Raw genomic sequence first — 22,728 nt, forward strand, 5'->3', positions numbered from 1 at the left:
GAAGTGATAACCATAGCTTGATATACACTGGTAAAACATTAATTAGACGTGTGTCTAACCATAGAAGTTACCTTACTTGACAAGCTTAGCTCAACTAATTGTAAGTCAATCTAAGTGCTGTAATGGTAACTGTAACGAAAAAATTATCATTGCACAAATTGCGGATGTGTCTAATCACTTCTCATACAAGATCAAATCAGCTAAGCTACAAACAATGCCAGTATTAAACAACAATACTCATCAAGGTATTGAGGAGGGCCAGTTCATCTGGCTGGAGGGGTGGAAGCAGAGCTGGTTTACGATTTTGGCTTGCAACGATTATGAAAAAAAGATAATTGAGATAAAATAATTATTGTGCTGCATTATTTATTGAAATGTGTGTGTATATATATATATATATATACACACACACACACACACACACACACACACACACACTCTCCCGGGCAAAAAAAGGGCCAAGCCCAAAATGGCAAAACATTAAGCTTTTAATGGTCTTAATAACAAATAACTTTTCAGGAAATTTGCAAGAATTAAACAAATAGATAAAGTAACTTAGTATGGGATAGCCTTCCCCTGTGATTTCTTTAGATGTTGAAGCCTTGAGGTAAACTTGCAGACAGCTTTTTACAGAAAGAAGAATCAATATTGTTCCACTCAGCGTTGATGGCTTATGAGTAATTGAAAAACATTTCCCACCTAGTTTGTGTTTAATGTGAGACCAAATATTCTCTATAGGGTACAAATCTGGACTCTGACCAGGCCAAAACATGAGCCTGATGGACTTGTTCTCAAGCCACTTCTTGGTGGTCTTTGCAGTGTGGGCAGGAACATTGTCTTGTTGAAAAATAATGTCTGATTGTTTCTCTTTAGAAAACAAGCAAGTCTTTCTCCTGTACTCCAAATTGACTTTTCACAGTGAAGCAGCTCACCAGTACCAGCAGTTGAAAAGGTTCCCCACACCATTACACTGTGGTAGAGATGCATATATTGTATTTCTTACCAGGTCTTTGAAGACACCTCTCTGGAGCACCACCATACAACTCAAACCATGATTCATCACTCCACACAACTCTGCTGAACTACTCTGAATCAAACTTTCCATATTCTGCCAAAAACTTCATTCTGTCTTTGTTTCTCCCATTATTTTTTTCTCCCATTATTTTCTGGCCCATTATTTTGCCCAGGAGTGTATATACACACATATAGACACATTACATGGACAAAAGTATTCGGACACCTGTCCATTACACCAACAGGGACTGTAATGACATTGTATTCAAATACATATACTTTAATATGGAGTTGACCCCCCTTTTGCAGCTATAACAGCTTCCACATTGTCCAAAATGTCTTGGCATGCTGAAGCATTAAAATTGCCCTTCACTGGAGATAAGGGGCCTTCCAAGAAGAGTGGAAGCTGTTATAGCAGCAAAAGGGGGACCAACTCCATATTAAAGTATATGTATTTGAATACAATGTCATTACAGTCCCTGTTGGTGTAATGGTCAGGTGTCCAAATACTTTTGTCCATATAGTGTGTACATATATATACAATTTAATCTCATTTTTTAACATCTATTTTTTTGTTTTTCAGTTCAATTATATTGTGACGGAGAAAGAATTCTCCACACAGACTTGCGCGCCCGCCTTGCTATGAGGAAGCAGGGGAGTGCGGCAATAGATTTATTTGCGTAGTTGTTAACGTTGCCAGGCAGAAATGTCGTCAATACAGGAATGATGAAGAGACATTCGAGTCGTCTTCAAATTCAGTGAGATATTTATCTTTTCCGACAGCTTCCAAATTCGCGGTGGGGCATTTTGGTCTCTAAGGTTATGTCATTCATTGTTGAGAGACTTGCCTCCAGAGCCAGTTGTAGAATCATATCGGAGCGTATTGGGAAGAGAGCTGTCCAGAGCTGAAGATGAGTTCACAATGCATCAGTGGTGAGTTCAGGAGGCATCGGTGGTTGAGGAGTCTTCCACTTCCAGAGCTTGCTGAGTTCAGGAAAATTAGGTGCATCTGTTTCAGTGGGAAAGGACTCCACTCCCAGAGCAAGGAGGGGCCCCAAAGGAGAGCTAGATGATGTGTGATGCCATCAGCAACAGGGAGGAAGGGACTGGGGATAGAGGAGAGAGAGGACCGGGGGGTTGAGGAACCAAAGGAGAGAGGACAGAGGACACTGCTCTTGCCGCACTTATATAGAGCCACTTCAAATGCTATAGTCCAACGTGGGCACACAGTTCGGTCACTGGTAGAGAACTTGTGCCTCTAATTACCTCTAATTAATGTAGACGCTATGTGACAAAGACCTGAGAATCTCCAGTGAACTGTGTGTGACTCCATTGGAGTTCACGTTTCAGGTGCCAAGTATCTCAGAGGCATTACATGCATGGTTGTGCCAGGATGTTTGTGTTTGTCCTAAATCAAGAGCAGTGTCACAAAATCCATTTAGATAGCTTGGGATTCTTTTATGGCCTGGTAAGGGTGAGGAGACAGTAATGTTAACATTTCTTTGGTGGGTCTCAGATATGTCAAAGCACCTCAGCGACTTTGTGAGAAATGAAAGCCTTCTTGGTGCAGGAGGAGAGAAATTCTGACCCGTCTAACCACTGATGGCTGATCCAACCACTGCTGTAATATAAGGCCAGTCACACACATTCACACTGGTATATTTGGCTTTTACAGTTTTAGCTAAAGCAAAGGTTGTATGGTTGAGGATCAGAGGGTGCCACATGCATAGTAGAGATGGAGTAAATGGCTGATATATCAATAACTTCAGTTATTTTTAGTTATATTTTAGTCAATAACTGTGGTTAATATAACAGTAAAATATGATGACGACTGTGATTGATGTATTAAAAAAAAACATTAAAAATGTTTTTTTCAACAAATTTTGAAACAAATTTTGGAAGTACCTGTTGGACTCGCCCATGCTGGGAGGGCTGGGTTTGAAATTGTGAATGCTCAGGCTCACACTGATGAGCAGATGTAAGAATCAACTGAAGTCTTCCAAAAGTGTGGGATGTACAGTACAGTATCTTCATTCGTAGTGAAATTTTAGGACTGCAGGGGGGGACCAAAGGGGAGCAAAAGCAAATACATATGAACCTACCATACTGTATTGAAGCTACTGGTGTTTTGTACTGTATGAGAGCCATTCTGTTTGTTGTATTCTGTGTAAGAGGGAGAGAATGATGGAGGAGGTTGTCATTTGCAGAGATAGGTTAATGCGGTGTATTTTGGCACGGTGCAACAGGCCATCCAGCCCTTTAACCTCCATTCTTCAACAGACTGACGGGGCTTCCTGATGTCAGAATTAACTGAAGTGTTCCAACAACAGAGATATTTCCAATTCCGTGGTGAATATGGGTTTATGCATACACACTGAGGCTGAGAGTGCCCGACATCTCCCTTTGACTGACAGGACCATAGTACAAATGTATGCACAGAGGAAATCCAGTGTCATCTAAGCAACAGGGAAAACAACAGATCTGTTTTAACACTGCTCGCAGCACTAGCTGAAAAGAGTACTGTCATAATGGATTACGTGGCAAGGCAAAAGCACCAGACTTTCAACCCAAAGGTCTCTGGTTTCATTTTCACACTGCTGTACCCTTGGGAAAGTTACTTTATGCACAATTACCACAGTACATGTCCAGCTCTAAAAACTGACAAAACTGTAACCTCTGTAAGTCATTCTGGATCAGTTTGCTAAGTTACAACAATGCAATGTAATAATCATTTTAAACAGCTGGATACACTGTATGTACTGAAGCAATTTAAATTAAATACCTCATTCAAAAATAAGACAGTAGTGACACTGTTGAATCTGGCATTCTTCAGATTCTTCTTCGTCAAAACACTACACCCTGCAGCATGGAAGCTAGAATGAACTGAGAAAACTGACCACATGGCATTATGGAAAATCGTGTATCAGGTGAAACTGCAAATTAAGATGAATTACACACCCAAGTGACAAAACTATTATGATAGCTGGTAGATGTGAGGCATATAACTGTAAAGTGCTTTGAGTACTCAAATGAGTAGAAAAGCGCTATATAAATGCAGTCCGTTTAGCTGGATTGGTTCAATCAATCAATCCTGCCAGCAATTGGTCAATAAATTGTCATACTACAATTAACTCAATCTGAAAAAATATATACATACTGTATTGGCAATTAAAATCCATCTTTTGGAGGAGACATTAAACTGAGGTCAAGATTGCTGCGCTCTGCAACTATGGGGCAGCTGACTTTCACTGGGGACTTTCAGCTGGGGTTGCTCCTCTCAGATACAATTCCTGTCTGTACTGGTCCCTCAGTGGTGGAATGAGCTCCCCACTGAGATTAGGACTACGGAGTCACTGGTCATCTTCCGGCACAGACTTAAGACCCACCTCTTCAGGCTGCATCTCAGTTCCACCTCAATCCCCACCCCCTAATACCTGCTACCTATAGTATTTGATGCTTATTTTACATGTATGCTTATTGTGATTGATTTTGGATTCTGTGGTCTAGTGGCTGTGATGTATGGTAGTATACTTGGCTTTCCTTGTCTAGTCAGGTTGCACAAGTTAATTTAAGGGTAGGGTTCGAATAGTGTTACACTCACACTCACTGGTCTGGGAGTGTTGTTAGCCTGGTCTGACACTGTTGCTCATTTGACTTAAATGGATGCACTTATGTTCTATTGTGCTGGAAATTGCTATGGAAAAGAGTGTCTGCTAAATGCACGTAATGCAATTTAATGTAAATGATTTACTGTGGTCATTAAAGTCTATGGTACTTATCACAAACAGTGCAGAGTTCCCTGGTGACCTGGTTAAATTCCCATTCAGACTCTTTCAATCTGGACATCTAATAATAACCAATGTAATTGTCTAAATAATGTTCAATAATCTCCACCTCAGCTGATGTATGGTGAGCATTCTGGTGCAAAATGGCTGCCTTGCATCATCCAGGTGGATGCTACACATTAAGAGTGTTGAAGTGACCCCCCCAATAAAAATATGAAATGAATTTTTGAAATACAATATGAATAGCTTAAATAAAGTATGAGATTTAAATAGCCACAAAATAAAAAAAGTGTAAACCAGTGGCATAAAATAAATTATAAATACAATATAAATAAGGCACTGCACACAATAAGATTTTAAAAAAAACCCAGTATTGCCAAAAAAAAAATAAAATAAAATTACAAGAATATCAATAAAAGGGGAGAAAGGGGGCTCTTATAAAGACATCTACTGGTGCTTTTTGGTACTGCATCAAAACTACACAACCACCTACTCAACCTCATATCACCTGCTGCTACAGCTTAACTCTCCTGCTCTTTCTTACAGCAAAGTCATCTATAACATCATCGTATGATAGCTTACTTGAGACCACATGATTTATACTAATGATGGCAAGTCCACTTAGACGTTCCTGCATCATTGTAGCTCTCAGGTAGGTTTTTATCAGTTTAAGCTTTGAGAAGCTTCTTTCTGCAGTAGCCACTGTGACAGGAAGAGTGGCAAAGATTCTCAGAGCAACCCACATGTTGGGGTAAATTTCTGCCAGCTTCTTCTCATGCAGGAAGGTCAAGAGTTCCATGTTTGTCACATTCTTTGATGGCAATGGTGGAAAATTCTGCATTTCCTTTGCAAGTTCTGTGCCATCAATGTCCGGCTGGCTGATGCTGTAGATGACCCAAGATTTGCAGGGGTGGGACTGAAAAACCTCAACAGCGCATCTGAAGAGAGAAGAGGAATATATTACACCAATCTAATAATAAATATGATATGATACATAATATAATTTTAAGAATAAACTGAAATATGACAAATTAAAAATCTAACGGATATGTGCATGATGACTACGCTGTACATGTTTAATACTTTTCTGATATGCAAATGATATAAGATTCAATTTTTGTCATTACAAGGAAATGCTGATTAGCAGAATGCAAAGAAGTAGTAAACTGCACTATAATATAGAATGTAGGAATGCTAAGGTGTGCTATAACAGGAATGATGTGCACTGTGCAGGCTTAAAACTATAGGAAAAGGAATAACACGTTAGCTTTTTGATTAAGGCTAATATTGCAAGCTAAGAAAACGTGAGCTAACCAGTTTTCAATAAAAATGTAAACAAGTTTTATTTTAATTTTAACTCTTGCTGACCCTATAATATTTACATATTTGGAAGCTGGGTGGGAGTGCCATTTTTCATAACAGCTTTGGTCCTTCATAACATGCCATTAGCCTAACTGAAGTTAAAACAGTTCACGCTAGCTATTTATTGATTAGCAAACCATGTTTAGTTAACAACGTGTCGTTGTTCTCCTACGTACAAATAATGTCATGACATCACCTTTATTGTAACATTACCTCTGTCTTTTTCTCTTTTTTCCTCCTCTTCTTTTCTTTTTTTCCTCCCCTGGGCACCAGACAGTTTGGGACGTTTTGACATGTTGTTGTTGTCCTGTCGTCGTTGTCTTGTTGTCGAGCTTTTGGGGTCACCTCAATGCGTGCCCCCCTCCCCCCTCCCCCCTCCACCAGCAGGTAGAGTCTAATTAGTACAGGGGGAAGGGGGAGCATCTCAGGAAAGTAAAGTGTGATCATCATTTTTATTATTATTTTTATTCATATTTAATAGGGTTTGCTATGCAGTTAGATATTTTTGGCTCATTATCTTCCTATTAAGATATATAATACCAACTAGTTTTAAGAAGAGTCATTTTTTTTTTTTCTCCCCCGTTTTTGGCGCCCCCTGGATGGTCGGCGCCCTTAGCATTTGCCTATGCTGCCTATGCCGCGGGCCGGCCCTGATTACTGATGTTTTGGTCAGCTAACTTAATGGGATTGTACACTGTTGCAGCCAAACAATCCATCAAGATCTAATGCTGGGAAATTCTGCTGCCAGCTGTCACCATGGTGGAGCTGCAGAGATATTAATTGTTGTCGATTACTGTGGCCCCTCGACACTGATTCTCAATGTCTGGTTGAGCTCCTGTCATTTTCAGCAGAGTGATGCAATGACCCACCACAGAAGCAGTTCAAGAGGGAAGTGACATCTTTCAAAACAGCCATTACTCGCTTTGCTGAGCGGCTTTGAAAAACCACTCATGCTTTGGAGCATTGAGTCATCGTCACACAAGCTGATTGGCAAGTTTCTAAAATGTCACTCAAGGACTAACAACACATACTCACTCAGACTCACACACATGCATGCACACACACCCTGTACAGGATGAGGGGTGTCTGTATTTGTTTTTGAGCAGTGAAAAAAGATGGCTCAACCTTATGGGAACAGCACGCAGTTTTACGCAGTGAGCATGTTAACAGAGGAGGTTTAAACGTCTAAAAGGTCTAAAATGAAGTTAAATGTCTGGCACATTTGATGACCTGGAGGTGTTCCATTCTGGAGGGCTATGCACGTTTGTGCAGCTGCAGGTTTATGCTTGCCCCCCCAGTTTAGTTTAATTACTTAATTATTGCTATGCTGCGTATTTACATCTGTGATTTTCCCAAAACAACAGTGCTGTGAAATCCTTCGGGGCATACTGCAAAACACCTCAGCTAGCTGTGCTTCATGTGCAGGAATGTAAAACAGGTCAGACTGACTAATTAAGCAATTAGCAGCAGTGGAGAGGAAAAGAAACGGTATCCAGACAAGGCCTTCTGGGAATTCAGTTTCGAGTTCGCTGGAATATCACACATGGATTTGCCTGGATCAAACCACTTTCTTTAATCTCTGGAACATGGTAGGCTGTTCTGACAGGGGAGGCCTGCTCTGCATTAATGCTTAGAACCAGCACACACTCATCATATTTACTCAGCATAGGTGCTTAAAAGTGAATTAGATTGCAGAGCTTTGTTTTACAATGTTTCAATGCTCTCGATGTTTCCTCATGACGCTGTTCTCAGCAAAGTGCTCCTAACACACAGGTCAGAGCTTGCTTTTTTCTAAACAATATGTTTATTGATTTTTCTTCTTTAACTAGACATGTATAAGCAGAAATATTACATGAAAGACATGAAACGACAGTAACAGAGCAAACATGTCAAACAAACAACAATAACCACATCAAAAGTAAACAATAAAAAAAATTAAGAAACATCAAGACAAAACAAAACAAGACAACAAGACAAAACAGGAGTATTACAAAAGCGTAGAACAGACAAAATTACAGTTTACAATGGACTGATCCAGTATGATAGCGTGCATTTGGGACATAGTTCAGATAAAACACAGCGCCCTAAGCCATTCAAGTATCGCTCACCACCACCCCATGTGCTCACAAGGTGTACCCAGAGTTCTCTTCATTAGCCAATATTTCACTCACATCATTCTGCTCTACAAAATCCAAAAATGGACTCCAAACCTTTTCAAAAGTGTCTTGTTTACCCTTAACCATGTATGTTATTTTTCCATTATTAGGCAATATGACATTTCCCTTAGCCATTGGGCAATACTAGGTCTGTCCACACTTTTCCAAGAAAGAGCTACCAAGCATTTTGCTTGCAACAAGCTCATATCTATAAGTGTTTGTACTTTGTTCTTTAGATAAGGATTAATTGGGTACAACCCCAGGATAAACACGTTGGGATGGAGAGGCAAATTTACTGATACAATTTGGGATATCATCTGTGAAACCTACTTCCAAAAATCTTTAATTTTTTCACAGTCCCACAGGCAATGAAACAGAGTCCCTTTAGCGTGATTGCACTTTTAGCATAAATCTGAATTTGTACTATTAAACATATTTAACCTGCAGTGGTTACATATGTTTGCATCAACCAATTGTATTGCAAAAGTTTGAGCTGAGCATTCACAGTTTGTGTCTGAGCCTTACTACAGATACTACTCCATTCATCCAAAGATATGTCCTCCCGAATGTCTTCCTTCCAAGAGTTCAGTTTGTACACAGAGGATTCAGTTGAGCTAGACTCTAGCATATTGTATGGAGCTGAAGTTCTACCCTTAGCATTGCAATGGGTTGAGATAATTTTTTCTAAAGTGGACAGAGGGGGTTCTGTTTCTGGGCAGCCATGAGGAAGCTCCTTAGCTGTAAATATATATAAAAAAAAGATTTCTGGGAATATCATATTTTGCTATTTTGCTTGTTCTTCAAATGACATAAAACTACCTTCTTTATATAAGTCTCGAACTTTCCTTAGACCCTTGCAGGCCCATAGTTGGAAACCTGGATCATCTCTCCCAGGAGTGAAACTTTGGTTTCCCCAGATAGGGCTAAAACATGACAAAAAATGCATTTCACCAAGAAATTTCCATACCTTATACCAAATGTTGATTGTATTTAAAACAAATGGATTATTTGTATGTTTTTTTAGTTTCTTGATATCAGCTGAGTAAATGTGGAGGTTGAGGGGTAATTTGGGTACAACTGAAGACATTTCATTCTCCATCCACGAAGGGAAAGATTAGGAAGTATAATAGTACATAGCAGTACGAAGCTGAGCTGCCCCGTAGTACCATTGTATTGCATCATAATTGATGATTTTGTATCCCGAAAACACCCTAAAATCTTTGATTAGGGCCAGGAGTGCGGGTATGGAATTGCACAAATCTGTAAGAAATAAAATTACATCGTCTGCATAGAGGGCAATTCGATGGTCCATCTGACCTATTCTGATACCTGAAATATTGGGGTGTGACCTAACAGCTATAGCTAGAGGCTCAATGGCAAGGATAAACAGGAGAGGAGAAAGAGGGCAGCCCTCCCGAGAACCTCTGCAGGTGTCAAAAGGTTTAGTTACCATATTAGTAGTAAGAATCTCTGCAGTGGGATTTGAATATAGTATCTTTATCCATTTACAAAATCTCTCACCACAACCAAAAGGAGTTAACACTTCAAAAAGGTAGGGCCACTCAACCCTGTCGAAGGCCTTTTCCGCGTCCAACGACAGGATTGCAGTGTCTGACAACCCATTTCTGGCATGTAGAACATTTAGCACTATCCTAACATTATGAAATCCTTGACGACCTTGGATAAAGCCATTTTGTTCTCCACCCACTACATCCGGGAGAAAATTCTCTAACCTCCTCGCAAGTGCTTTACAAAATAACTTAGTGTCAGAGTTTAAAAGTGAGATGGCATGATAGGAATCACATCTGGTATGCAGCTTTCCAGGTTTTAGGAACAAAATGATCAGGACTCTTCTCAAAGAAGGGGGGAGGAGACCATTTTTGTAAGATTCCAAAATCATCTCCAGGAGGGGAGTGCAAAGTTTATCCTTAAATTTCTTGTAGATGTCAATAGGTAGCCCATCTGGGCCAGGTGCTCTCCCTGCCCGCATACTATCAATTGTGTTGGAAATTTCCTCCACAGTCAGCTCAGCATTAAGAATAGCCTTCCTCTGAAAAATTGGGAAACTCCAAGCCATCTAAAAAGCTAGCCTGCGTATCGGTTTCGGGAGGATACTCTGATGCATACACTTTTTTATATATATTTTTATAATTTTTTATAAAGGGTCCACAGTCAATGCCTAATATACCAATAAACCTCTGTTACCACCAAAAACAAAAACACAAAAGACGATTTAAAACATGTTTCACAAAAACACATGCCTAACAATCAACCATGAACATGTAAATAACCCTCTTACACCAAAGCCTCTAACAGACCACCCGCCTCCCCCTCTCAGTAACACTCTGCATAGGGTGCTCGACAGATCCACACACACGTGTGGAGCTACCTCTGCCTCTGCGATTTTTCCCCTCTGTACACCTTCTGCCCCACCACACGTCATTACACCCTTTAACAAAAAAAAAACCAAAACAAAATACCAGGAGTAAGGCAGAGTATAAGACCACCGTGAACTAGTAACTATACACTTATATATATGTATACACTCATATATACATATGTACATATACATACATATACACGTACATACATACATCAAAAAAAAAACACCAAACCCACACCAGAATGTTCCGATGCGTAAAAACAGTGTTACATGATACCTAAAATTATAATAAGGCTAGACCAACTGGTAAACATGGTATTATAGTCCAAAAGACAATGCTACTATGCTACTGGCCAAGATAAATTATAACACGGTAAGCTGGCCTTGTTGAGACAATTAAGAAATAACTATAAATAAATTTAAAGCCACATTCTGACACATTCTGTCTATATATATATATATATATATATATATATATATTTATATATATAGAAATAGAAATGGATAAAGACAGAATGTGTCAGAATGTGGCTTTAAATCCCTGTTTAGAGAAAACCAAAAGCAACAGTTTTACCATCCAAAAATAAGACAAAGATTAACTTAACGTTGTTATTGCCTCTTCTTCAGCGCTGCTCTGCTTCTCCAGAAATTGCTTCACCTTGGCTGGAGTTTCAAAAATGTAGGATCGATCACCGTGGGAGACCCTCAGGCGTGCTGGGAAGATGTTTCATACCAGATAGCCTTAACCTGTAGCCGCTGCTTGACACTGTTGAAGCGTTTCTGCTGCTTGTGGATTTCCACTGGGAGGTCTGGGAAGAACATAACTTGCCGATTCTTGTAAAATACTCTCCCTTTCGCCCTGACTGCATTCATCACTCACAACTTGTCATGATAGTTTTAAGAACTTCATTATCAAAGCCCTCGGGGGTGCGTTAGGATCGGATCTTGGGCCCGAAATCCGATGTGCTCTCTCAATGATCAGGAGAGAGCGGAGTGGCTCCATCTCCAGAGCCTCAGGAAGCCACCGCTCTACAAATGAGCAAGGATCACATCCTTCAGCGCCTTTGGCGAGATGAACTAGTCTCAAGTTCGATCTCCTGCTGCGGCCCTCCTAGTCAATTGGTTTAGAGGCGATTTAACCTTTTCCTCAAGAGCAGTGGTCGTTGCCTGCAGTTCTACAATATTATCCTCGAAGATGCGTACTTCAGCCTGAGATATTCACCCAGCACATTCTTTAACTTCCCTTTTTCACACTGTCCACTGCAGACAGTACCTTTTCGATTTAATAGAGAATTCTGCATTCATATCTTTGATGGCCTTGAGGATATCTTCAGAGCTAACAGCACTGCTCGTGTTTATCGCCTCTTTACTGCTTCCACCACTAGCACAAGAAGCTAGCATGGCGCCATCGCCCTCAGAATCTAAACTTTGACTCGTTAAATCTGTTTTTTTGGCATGACTTTTCTTTGACGGCATTGTAGGATTCAAAATGTAATACACTACTGCCTTTCCTGGTAGATTATAGTTCAAAGGTGAAGTTATTTCAGGATTTGTTGCAAACTTGTAGCGGAGCTACAAAGATGTGGCTCATCAGCTTTGCGCCATACCAGAAGTCCCAAGTCAGTTCTTGCTTTACTGAAATCGGAAAAGCAGATTGTCTGTCTGGACTGGTATGGGTTACCTTGTAATTTATCTCAGCAAAAAACAACAATAAAGGTTCTAAGGATGTTCAGGCTGAACGAAGGATGCATGGAAATTTGATATTTCACTCACTGCTGGGAAAAGAAAATTTCTTCTCTTTCAGGCAGAAGCATTTATAACCCATTTAAAAGGCAAAAACATCAGGGACTCAGTAAAGTTGTACCCTTCAGTGAAGTCACAAAGAGCCCACTGTGTCCCTGTTCAGGTTTCTCCCATGGGGCTGCATCTGTGCCACTCGATGTGGCTCACGAATGCCATCCCAACTGGCCCAGAACAGCTGTCACCCTGCCAGGAGCCTGTCCAACCTCCTTTATTTAGTTGGGGTCCTTTCCCGTGTCCTTGGCTGCACTAATCTCACCGACCCATTGATCTGTCTGAGATGCATGAGTGGTCATAGACACAGACGAGATCCAGGGGAGATGGCTCCATCTGATAGTGGCTGGGGCTCTGAATGTCACTCGTTGGTGATCATGGAGCGCCATCTTTCACAAATGAATGGGAAGCTACACCCTCTACTGCTGCGAGATTGAAGGATTAAAACATTGGGGGAGGGTCTCTGCTCTTTGATACAGTTGTGATGGTCTCTTTTAATTAAAACATAACCACAGCGAGTAAAGACCCCTGTTTAATGTCCCATATGGAAAAAGGAATCTCCTACAGCATAGTGTCCCCATTGCTGCATGGGATGCTTATGTTTCACAAAACCAAAACAATGAAGCATTTACCAGTCTTGAAAATCTGCTTACAGGGTCACTGCTACTGTTTGGACCTTTGCATTTGCTTTGACAGGATTTGATTCTCTGCAATGCTTCTCAAAGCTTTGATTCTCTGTGCTTCTGCAATGAAGTAGTTGGACCACCAGAGAGACAGAAGTCCATTGGTGATGGGTATATTCTGATGGTTCCGATTGAAGAAAAAACAAAACAAATCCCCTTTGTGGAAATAGATGACAGGAGAATGAAATGGAACACACCTGATCTAGGTAATCTCTCCAATGAAAAGGAATCTGTAAATTAACCATTCTTGATGCAACACCGGCAGCAAAGCTCAGCTGCACTGCTACGAGGTATTTTCTCCCCTCGTGAATATGAGCCAAACTCATAAGAGTGTTTGTTGCTACACCCTACACTTTGCTGTAGTAGCAATGTTAGCCATTATTATGTTATAATCTGGATTTGGGACATCACAAATGTATTTTTATTGTCTAGTATTACCACTGAGTGCTTCTGTAAAGCAAAGCTTAATGCACCAGTCCCATCCAACATTGAGGTTAAACCCCAAGTCTGCTGATACTTGCTGATTGACTTCCCCAAGTGTCTTGGTTGCAAAGTGTCTAACATATTCATTTGGGTTGGAGTGTTAGTGCGCAGAACTACTCAGCAGACAGCAATGTACTTGTGGTCTGTTGACCCTTAGCTCATTGGCTTGAGATGCAGAGCTTAAAAGGCACTGCACAGACAATGTATATGGTGTCTTGAACTTTGATGTAGAATATTACATCCAGGAGTTTTTTTTTGTGGGTACTTCAGATCTCCTGAAGCTGAAGATTATTTTGGTTTGGCTGTGTTACATGAGTGATTCTATTATCCTGCTCAACGCGCTGGACTGTCAGTCCCTGAAAGCTCCTTAAGACGGCAGGGGGGTAGGCGCCACAGCTGAGGGGCTGTTTCCACCCCATGACACAGAGCATACACAAAAACAGAGACCCGCCGATCCTTTCATGACAAATCATCAACATACTGTTAGAAGAAAAGTGAACATTGCTTTTTTTAAATCAAACATTCAGATTTGCCAGAGCTCCCCATTTTGGAGAAGATGTTACATATTTAGCTGTCTCACTATACCTATTGAGAGAAGTACTGGTAACAGAGCCATACCTTCTTATCTTTGCTGATGTCATCCCCCTCCTTGGTTGCATTCAGGTCAGTGATCCCACGACTGAACTTGTCCACCATGCTGTCTGGCAGGGCCAGTTCCTCTGCATCAATGTCCCTCTCTTCAGCCTCCTTTTTCTCTGCCCCTGTTAACTGCCGACCTGGGTGGAGACAGGATATTTGTCACCATGGGCCCTTCAAATAATGCTACACTCATTAGTGTCCAGTTCAATGCATAAGACAGGGGCATGGCAGAAGCCAAAGAGTATTTTGCTCTACATGCAAAATCATTCGGTACACAGGCTTACAGGAGAGGCCCCTCTACTGCCTGCCTGCTCTTTCTGGGAAACATCACCTTTGAATGAAAGCTTTGGCCGGGGCTTCTGTACATCTTGGATTCCACAGCAACAAGCTCTGTGACTCTAATGGTGATGTCTCTACAAAGCTAGGGTGGCAAGAAATGCCAATGTTTTTGTGTTGAAATTTGTGGAGTCAAGAATCATATACATTTGAAAGGGAGGCTGTTGAACACTTTGGTGGGTTTCAGAATCAAGATGACTGTGGGCTCACAGTGAGCTCAAACCTGCAGCAAAAATCAAGAGGCTGATGACAGACCAGGATGAAATAGCATTGTTTTTGCTTTGACAAGTATACCTACAGACAGGAATGATGCTATACTTGCAATCTTAATCCAGTTCTATGTATACAGAAAAAAGCGTCATTTTCTCTGGAAAGCTGTGAAGGCCAGTGTGTGGCCTGTGTTTTGGCCAGCTTCTCCACAAATGCTTTAAGTGAATTATTAAATGACAGAACAGATGCTGTTTTTAATATCTGAGAAAAAAACATATCCTGAGTTCTTTTGTTGTATCATAACTGTAGGGATGATTCCTCCTCCAGAGCATTCCTTAGAACTCCCTGTGGGGGTGTATGCTCGATCAGATGTAAGACAGGTGTGAGGGAGCATGTGGGGCACCTGCTGCTGAGCTGGTGCTGGTTTTCTCACTGTCGCCATCCTCCTGGCCATCGGCATTCTGCTGGGTGTGCTGGAAGCTGAGCTTGTGGCACACCTCAAAGGCCTGTCCCACTGTCCGCACGATCTGCATGGCCTGGCTCTGTGGCATGAGGTGAGAAGGAGGAGCTCATTAGCCAATGCCAATGAGAAGGAGGGACATATGAGCCAATCCTGATGAGAGGGGAGTTTGTTAGGGGATTTGAGTAAGAGGTGGGAGCCTGTTAACCAGTTCCATTGAGATGAGTTGAGATGGAGACCTATGACACATTTAAGGTGTCAGTAACTGTGGCAAATGTTTTATGCACAGGTTCCAATTTTTATGAAAATGTTTATTATATATTATTCAATAATCACAAATGTCCCTGTGTAAAAACGTCTTGTTTGTGGCTGCTGATCATTGCTTCTGTCTTGATGCTGCATATGAGACTTAAGAGAGTGGAGTCTGAGCAGGTCATCAGCACTGCATTGACCTGATCCCAGTTACAATAGCCTTCATAGCAGTATACAGACGGGGTAGTACTACATCCGCAAAATCCTTTCGGCTAGGCAGTTCATACTTGGGGTCAATTGTTTGCGGCAATTTAATGAACTCTTCATTCTCTACAGTAGAAATGGGAATCATGTCTTTGGCCAGGGGTCGGCAACCCGCAGCTCCCGAGCCACATGCAGCTCTTTAGCCCCTCTCTAGTGGCTCCCTAGCTTTGTCAAAATATACAGAAATGAGTAACAATTTTTTTTTTTTTTTACATTTTGCTACCATTGTTGTAGGCCTAAAGTCATCCTTACATTATCCAATTGTAAAAATATCTAGCCTTGTCAGGGCACAGGCAAGGACTCAGGCGTGGACCACGAGAGCTCCAGATAAAGTGGCTTTATTAAGGACACAGGGCAGAATTGTAACCACAAAACAGGCAGGGTAGAGACCAGGCGGGCAGTCCAAACGCAGTCAGGAATCAAAGCGGGGGACAGGCAGGGTCAAACCAGGTAGTCAGGTAGATCAGGTGAACAAGGCAGGGCAGCAGGCAGGAGCAAGGTCGAAGCGCAGGCAGGGTCAATTCGGGGAACAGTGATCAGGCAGAAAACACAGCGGGAACGAGACAGGTACAAACACACTGCAACGAACTGTCAACAAGACAGAGACAAGCAGGGTAGATATAGGGCTGGGCTGATGAGATGATGGAAAGCAGGTGTGCAGGCAGGCAGGTGGAGATGATCAGGTGGGCGGAGACAGGGCGGAGAGCAGGGTAGGGCTAGAACACAAGGAAAACAAATGCACATGGACAGGGAAAAACAAAAACACAACAGCTAGGGGGCGGGAGCACAGACAAGCCTATATGCCGAATATATAAATATATATATTTTAACACTTTGTCAACTAAAATGTGCATCATATGCTACATCACGGCCTGGCGCCTCTTTGCCGATATTTACGCGCGACAGACTCAAGACGCAGTGTGACTGACAGACGAGTGGAACACCGCCTCCCACCTCAAGTTATTAGCCAATAAATGTATCACAGAATGAAATAAAAACGGTTATCATGCTGCTGCTTACATATAGAATGTTTATCAAGTTCAGTTTTTTAAATCGATTTGAATCATTTTCCTGTTTTGAAAATCGTCTTTAAACAATAAACCGCATTAGTCCAGAAAACCGGGAAAATCACCCAGCTCTAATCAAAGCTGATGAGAGACAAAAGCTGTCTGCATGATTATTATGGACATGGCTAGACTCTGAAAAAAGAAGTAGTAAATAATTCTCTAAATTGCTTTCTCCCCTCAATTATGCACCTTATGCGCATGTAACTGACTGATTCCATGATTTTACACATCTGAGACATTAACCAAACTGGTCAACATAGTTATAACACAGCAGGATTCTATAGTCAGGCTTATAGAAAATGTTGTAAATTTGAGCACACAGAGGACAGCAGTTAAGAATGTTAAATCTTGGACAAGCACAACACCTGGCTTTAGTCTTCCTTGGAAAATGGCATAAATTACAGCAGAAGTCTATTAACAGCTTTTAATCAAAGACTAATATTAATCAGTCTCTAATTAACCTCATTACTATCTCTAAATTGAATAAAAATGTAAATGAGGCCCTGTTAACACCTGGTATTAACATGCGTCTTGGGTGATCCGATCACAAGTGGACAGCACTAAGTACAGGTGTGAACGCACCAAAGACGCATTTAGGACGCATTGAGATCTGATCTCAGACCACATTCGGAGGTGGTCTGGGTCTCATATGGCCACATTCTTCTAGCAGTGTGAACGCAAATGCGTCCTGGGCCACATTGAAGGACCGCCTACTCAAATGACGTCCTCTGCTTAAGCGGAAGTACGTACTCATTTGCGCAGCAACGGCGTTCACACTGGTGTGATTAGCTGTCTAGCATGTAAGCTAAACCGGTGCGATTCGAACACGAGATTGGAAAAAGTTTAGCTAATTTTAGCTTTGAGGAAACAGTGATTTAACGTTAAAAAATATAGCGAATGCTAACTGAAAACTTTGAGAAGGTAAATAACGCTAATGAAAACATAACGAACCATGTGTGCTACATAGCATGAAAAATAAGTTACATGCGAAAGGGTTTTAAAGTGCGATAACAGGCAACAACAACAACTAGAGTTTGCAAGCTACCTCAAATGCTTCCAAGCCCCAAAGGTGTAATGCAATATATTACATAAAAAATGGTATTATGAATAATACGTGAAGTATTGTAGTTCTACAAATAAATGTTAGACTATTGTGGGAGTCAAGATTTACAATATCATGAATATCAAGGGGACATTCTAAAACGCTTAACGTGGTTTAATGTTCCAAAACTGCGATCAATGATCACCAAATTTCTCTCGGACATCTCTTGTCAGAAACACTTCCTCCTGTCAAAAAAATCAAAACCGAAGTATGGTCGTTATCTCACTATGTTTTCCTCTGCATTGACGCCCATTATAAGGAAAAAGCTTAATGTGGCTTAATGTCCCAAAACAGCCATCAATGATCACCAAATTTGTCAATCTCACAATCTAACATGTCATAAACACTATCTCCTATCAAAAAAGCATCCATACTCATAGGATTTTGGTTTTGATTTTTTGACATCTGGAAGTGTTTATGACAAGAGATGTCAGAGCGAAATTGTGATCATTGATCGCTGTTTTGGAACATTAAGCCACGTTAAGCCCTTTCACGTTAAACGTTTTAGAATGTCTCTTCTTCCATAACAAGCACGCTTCAGTTTTAGAAAAGTAATTCATAGATGTATTCACAACACTAGCAAACCAGCAAGCACCCTTTGATGTTAAACTACATTATGAAACATTTTCATTGCAGTGACTAACATAAGAAACTTTGGAAACATAATATCTTGCTTAGCCTATTTAATTCAACCATACTGGCAAGGTGCCACACAAATATGGTGAAGTTCAAAATGTTCTAATCTAGCATTTATGCTTTTTCCAACGATAAACAGAATTTAACAAAAGATCAGCTGTGGCTGAGTTAAGGTTATTTAATTTCAGTGATGAACGAAATCTAGCTTGCTAGTCAACTAAATTTTCATTTACAGATACAACACGCATTATTTCATAGTGACAGTCATAACAAGATTTATTCAAGCAGACCTTTAAATGATGTGTAAACTTACATTTGCAAACGGAAATGATGTACGTGTTTATTTGCGTATAGAGAGGGTTAGTGAGATCCGATCACAAGTGGTCACTCGAAACAATGTGGGGACGCATTTTAATGCCAGGTGTGAACAGACATATTTAGAGCTGTCCACTTGTGATCGGATCATCCAAGACGCATGTTAATACCAGGTGTGAACAGGGTCTGATTTAGAAATGTCTCCCTGACACAGGCCAGGGTTCCAGATGGCCCACCTGAGGGGGTGATGGAGTGCTAATGAGATCCTCTCTGCCGTTGTCAATGGCCATGTGTCTGACAGCGTAGGTGCAGTTTTGACACACAAGCATGCCCTGATTTTGGCGGATGCCACTGCTCCCTCCTATCTTCGAGCCTTGCACATGACTACTAATCAGAAACGTGTCCTCCTGGGTTGATCCCTGAGAGGTGCTGGCACTGTTTTAAATTCTTATTACAAACATTAACACAACTCACAGACCATTCTTCTAGAAGTCTAAAATTTGGAAAGAATTCTTGACACCTGAAGGCATTCTTGACATCTACCATTAGAGAAGGCTTCATCTTAAGAAGGTGGAAGAAATGAGTATCTGTGTCTGTGCGTGTGAGTGTGTCTGAGAGAACACATGTAGCATGTGTGTGTTTCAGCACGAGGGTCTATGTGTGTGTGTGAGACTTTGGTGGTTCTGGAGAATGGTGTTGCCATTTGCCATACTCACTGTCCCACAAAAGAGCACAAATTAACAGAAAAAATCTGCAACTATCATGGGCCTTCTGTTTTCCCACCCCAACTGGCAGTACTGAGAGAAGCAGCATGGTGTAGGGTTGGCACTGTGTGTTTTCCCCCAGAAAGCTTAATGAGCTTTGTCTGAAACACTTGGGAACCACCAACTGAGCAATCTGACAGATTGTTGTATTTTTTTTTCTGTTAAAGCTATTAAAAAGGCAATTGGATGTGCCATTAATGGTGGACAGTGGTGAGCGGAAGCGCTGTACCTTCTTCTTAGATTTGAAGACGTTGCAGTGGAAAATGTTGCTCTGCCCATCTCTTGCGATGTAGCTGAAGATTTTCAGGTCCTGGGAGTCATGCGACACGTAGAATATCCTGTGGAAAGATGCATGTCTCCTTACTTTATGCTACAACTTTGCCCACATTGGTAAAGAAATCTGCTTTGACATTTCATGCTACTTTAAGCATTTCCTTTACAGAGGTATGACAGCAGTGCAGTAGCTGTGTTACAGCACTATCCTGTGTTCTAGTGCTACTCCTTATTTATAGACTACTATAATATCCACATGTATACATTGATATGTGAACTGTGATGATATGTAAATTATATCAGATATTCTGGAAAATGAGACAATAATGACTGAATTCTGAATCCAGTGGTAGCTGTGAGAGAAAGGGACATGAATCTTTTCAACAGGAAATGGTTATTATGGTCTCTATGCAAAACAGACAGGGATCTTTAAGCGAGAAGGTGATGCTATAGCAGGTCATTTGTGGGCTGACTTTGACAGAATATGCCAGGGAGGAATGTTTCAGTTGCAGACACGTGTCAGGATGGAGAAAATCAAGGCTGAATACATTCTGAGTGCTTCAATTGACAACAGCATTCTCAATACTTGATGAAGACCCTAAGGGAGAATCTAAGTGAGGCCGTTTTGTAAAGACAAGACGTTGACTAGCTGAGGAGCGGTATGACACGGCTTTCAGCAAGAGACACACATCTCATCAATACAGACAGAATAAAGAATAAAAGAGGAAGAAGGTCTTTCTTTGCACTGCCAACGGAGAAATAGTCAATATGTTAGTCAATCAGGGAGCATCATCCACTCTGTAGAACTGTTATTGTTTCTGTCTATAAACCACATGAAAATTAATCTGCTTCAGTCTGCCTGATTGAATTTTATATACATCTCCATAGGAAAAGATTCTGCTGACAAGCTAGCCTTTTTATCAAGCCTAAAGGGCGAGGGTCAAGGTGGTTGAACTTTGGAGTTGTGATTTAGTTACATTTACACTGCCAGCTCAAGAAGATGAGCTATTTCAACAGCCACCATGATTCATCTTAATACAGAATTTAATCAAGGTTGCTCAGCTGATGGCAGAGGGAGGTGTGTTGACCATTCTGAGTTATCTGTACTCTGAAGGGTTCTGAAACACTGTTATGGTGCACTGCACATTTCAGAGGAGACATATTTTCTTTCAACCTTGTATGGGCTGCTATCATGTGGCAGAATGCTATAAAGACAGAAAGGAGACATGAGGAGATGCATGCATTCCAGAAAATAAAAAAAAAAACAAAGGCAGCTGGCCACCTTTTCCTGTTTTCTGGGAACAACATTTACAAGGTGATTCCCCTGATAGTTTATGTCAGTAATGGGGCAGCCACAGGAAGGCTGAAAATGCAGAGAGCCCAGAGTTATGTTAATAGAGCCAGTGTGGCTGCCAGATTGTTATCACATCCTCCGAGAGGGAAAATGAGGATAGCAAAAGCCATTCAGGAGCAAATCACAATACAGTGGCCTCCTTGATTGACTCACCTGAATTTTTATTATCACATTAACCCCACCCCCCATCCATTTACATAGCCAAATGTTTACTGAGCCGTGCGCTATTATGCAACAGCAGTGTGCCACCTGATGAACAAACAAGCAACCCTTTGAGCTTTAAGGCCTAATTCGTAGTATTACACCACAATGCTGTCCCCACACGGTAGCCAGACAGTGCACCTGCTGACCCAACAGCCTCTAGTTCTTAGGGCACCAGCGCAGGAACAGAACACAAGGCCTCACTAAGTGATTTACCTCTGTGCCTTGAGTCCTTTGCTGAAGACACAAATCCAGAGTTTATTTGGTAAAACTGCACATATGGACACACATACACACACTCATATACAGTACATACATACATACACATACACAAAAATGCATGCACGTGCACCCATGCACAGAGAGACAGAGAAAGAGAGAGAGAGAGAGACAGACAGACAGACAGACAGACAGACAGTGAAAGAGAGAGACCACTTTGCATCACAGGGCTGTGTATCACTGCTGTGCTCTGGAGTGATGGACAGGCATTCCTCCACTGGAATTCTCCTTGTCTTATTTGGTTCTATAATCTGACTAGCCTGTCTGTGGTTCCACTGCTGCTATGACTAGAGGCAGCATGCTGTATGCTTGTAGACACCTGTTGAACATGTGTGTAATGTTTCCTCCTGAAATTTCTCTCACACTAAAAAAAGTTTGGTTTATTGACACTTGTAAGCTCATACAGCATGTATTTAGCAAGTATGCAACACTATTGCAAAGACATCATGAAAGATCATCAGAGTATGGCTTGGTGAATTTTTTTTTTGTTTCATTTTGCATTTTGTAACACTTGCAGTACTGAATCTATTAAGGATTACTACTTAGTATTCTTTCTTAATGACAGAAATATATAGGTAATACTGGACCCAAATCAACATTTAGATGATGTCAAGAGCAGTTGCTTTAGCTGGATGTAGTTACCATATCTTGTGGCTGGTGATGGTTAACTTAACTGGTGGTAACCTGAAACTAGACAGTGATGTAATTCCCCGTGGATAAAAGCCACTGCTAAGAACCTCTGAAATTGTTTGGGTCCTGTCCTTAATGAGCTGTAAATAGGAAAGTGAGAGATGGATGGCTTGCTCCTGCATTCATCATTGCCCTGTAAGGGTGTAATCAGCTCATCATTAACTAAATTTGCCTGATGGCATGGGGTGGAAGTGATTAACCTGGCAGAGTGATCCGATTTCAAAGC

General features: G+C 41.1%; 1 protein-coding gene across 6 annotated transcripts in view; it reads right to left on the reverse strand.

The window, feature by feature from the left end:
- LOC118795877 (carboxyl-terminal PDZ ligand of neuronal nitric oxide synthase protein-like) overlaps window positions 1-22,728 on the reverse strand; it is a 121,874-nt gene that overhangs the window by 26,896 nt on the left and 72,250 nt on the right. For all 6 annotated transcript variants that reach the window (XM_036554636.1, XM_036554639.1, XM_036554638.1 and 3 more), the window contains 3 exons: window positions 19,935-20,043; window positions 15,249-15,387; window positions 14,279-14,436 (listed from right to left, as the gene is read on the reverse strand). In XM_036554636.1, coding sequence (XP_036410529.1) covers window positions 14,279-14,436; window positions 15,249-15,387; window positions 19,935-20,043 — 406 coding nt within the window. The remainder of the gene's footprint in view (window positions 1-14,278; window positions 14,437-15,248; window positions 15,388-19,934; window positions 20,044-22,728) is intronic.

This window comes from Megalops cyprinoides, chromosome 20, assembly GCF_013368585.1.
Source record: "Megalops cyprinoides isolate fMegCyp1 chromosome 20, fMegCyp1.pri, whole genome shotgun sequence".
NCBI lineage: Eukaryota > Metazoa > Chordata > Actinopteri > Elopiformes > Megalopidae > Megalops > Megalops cyprinoides.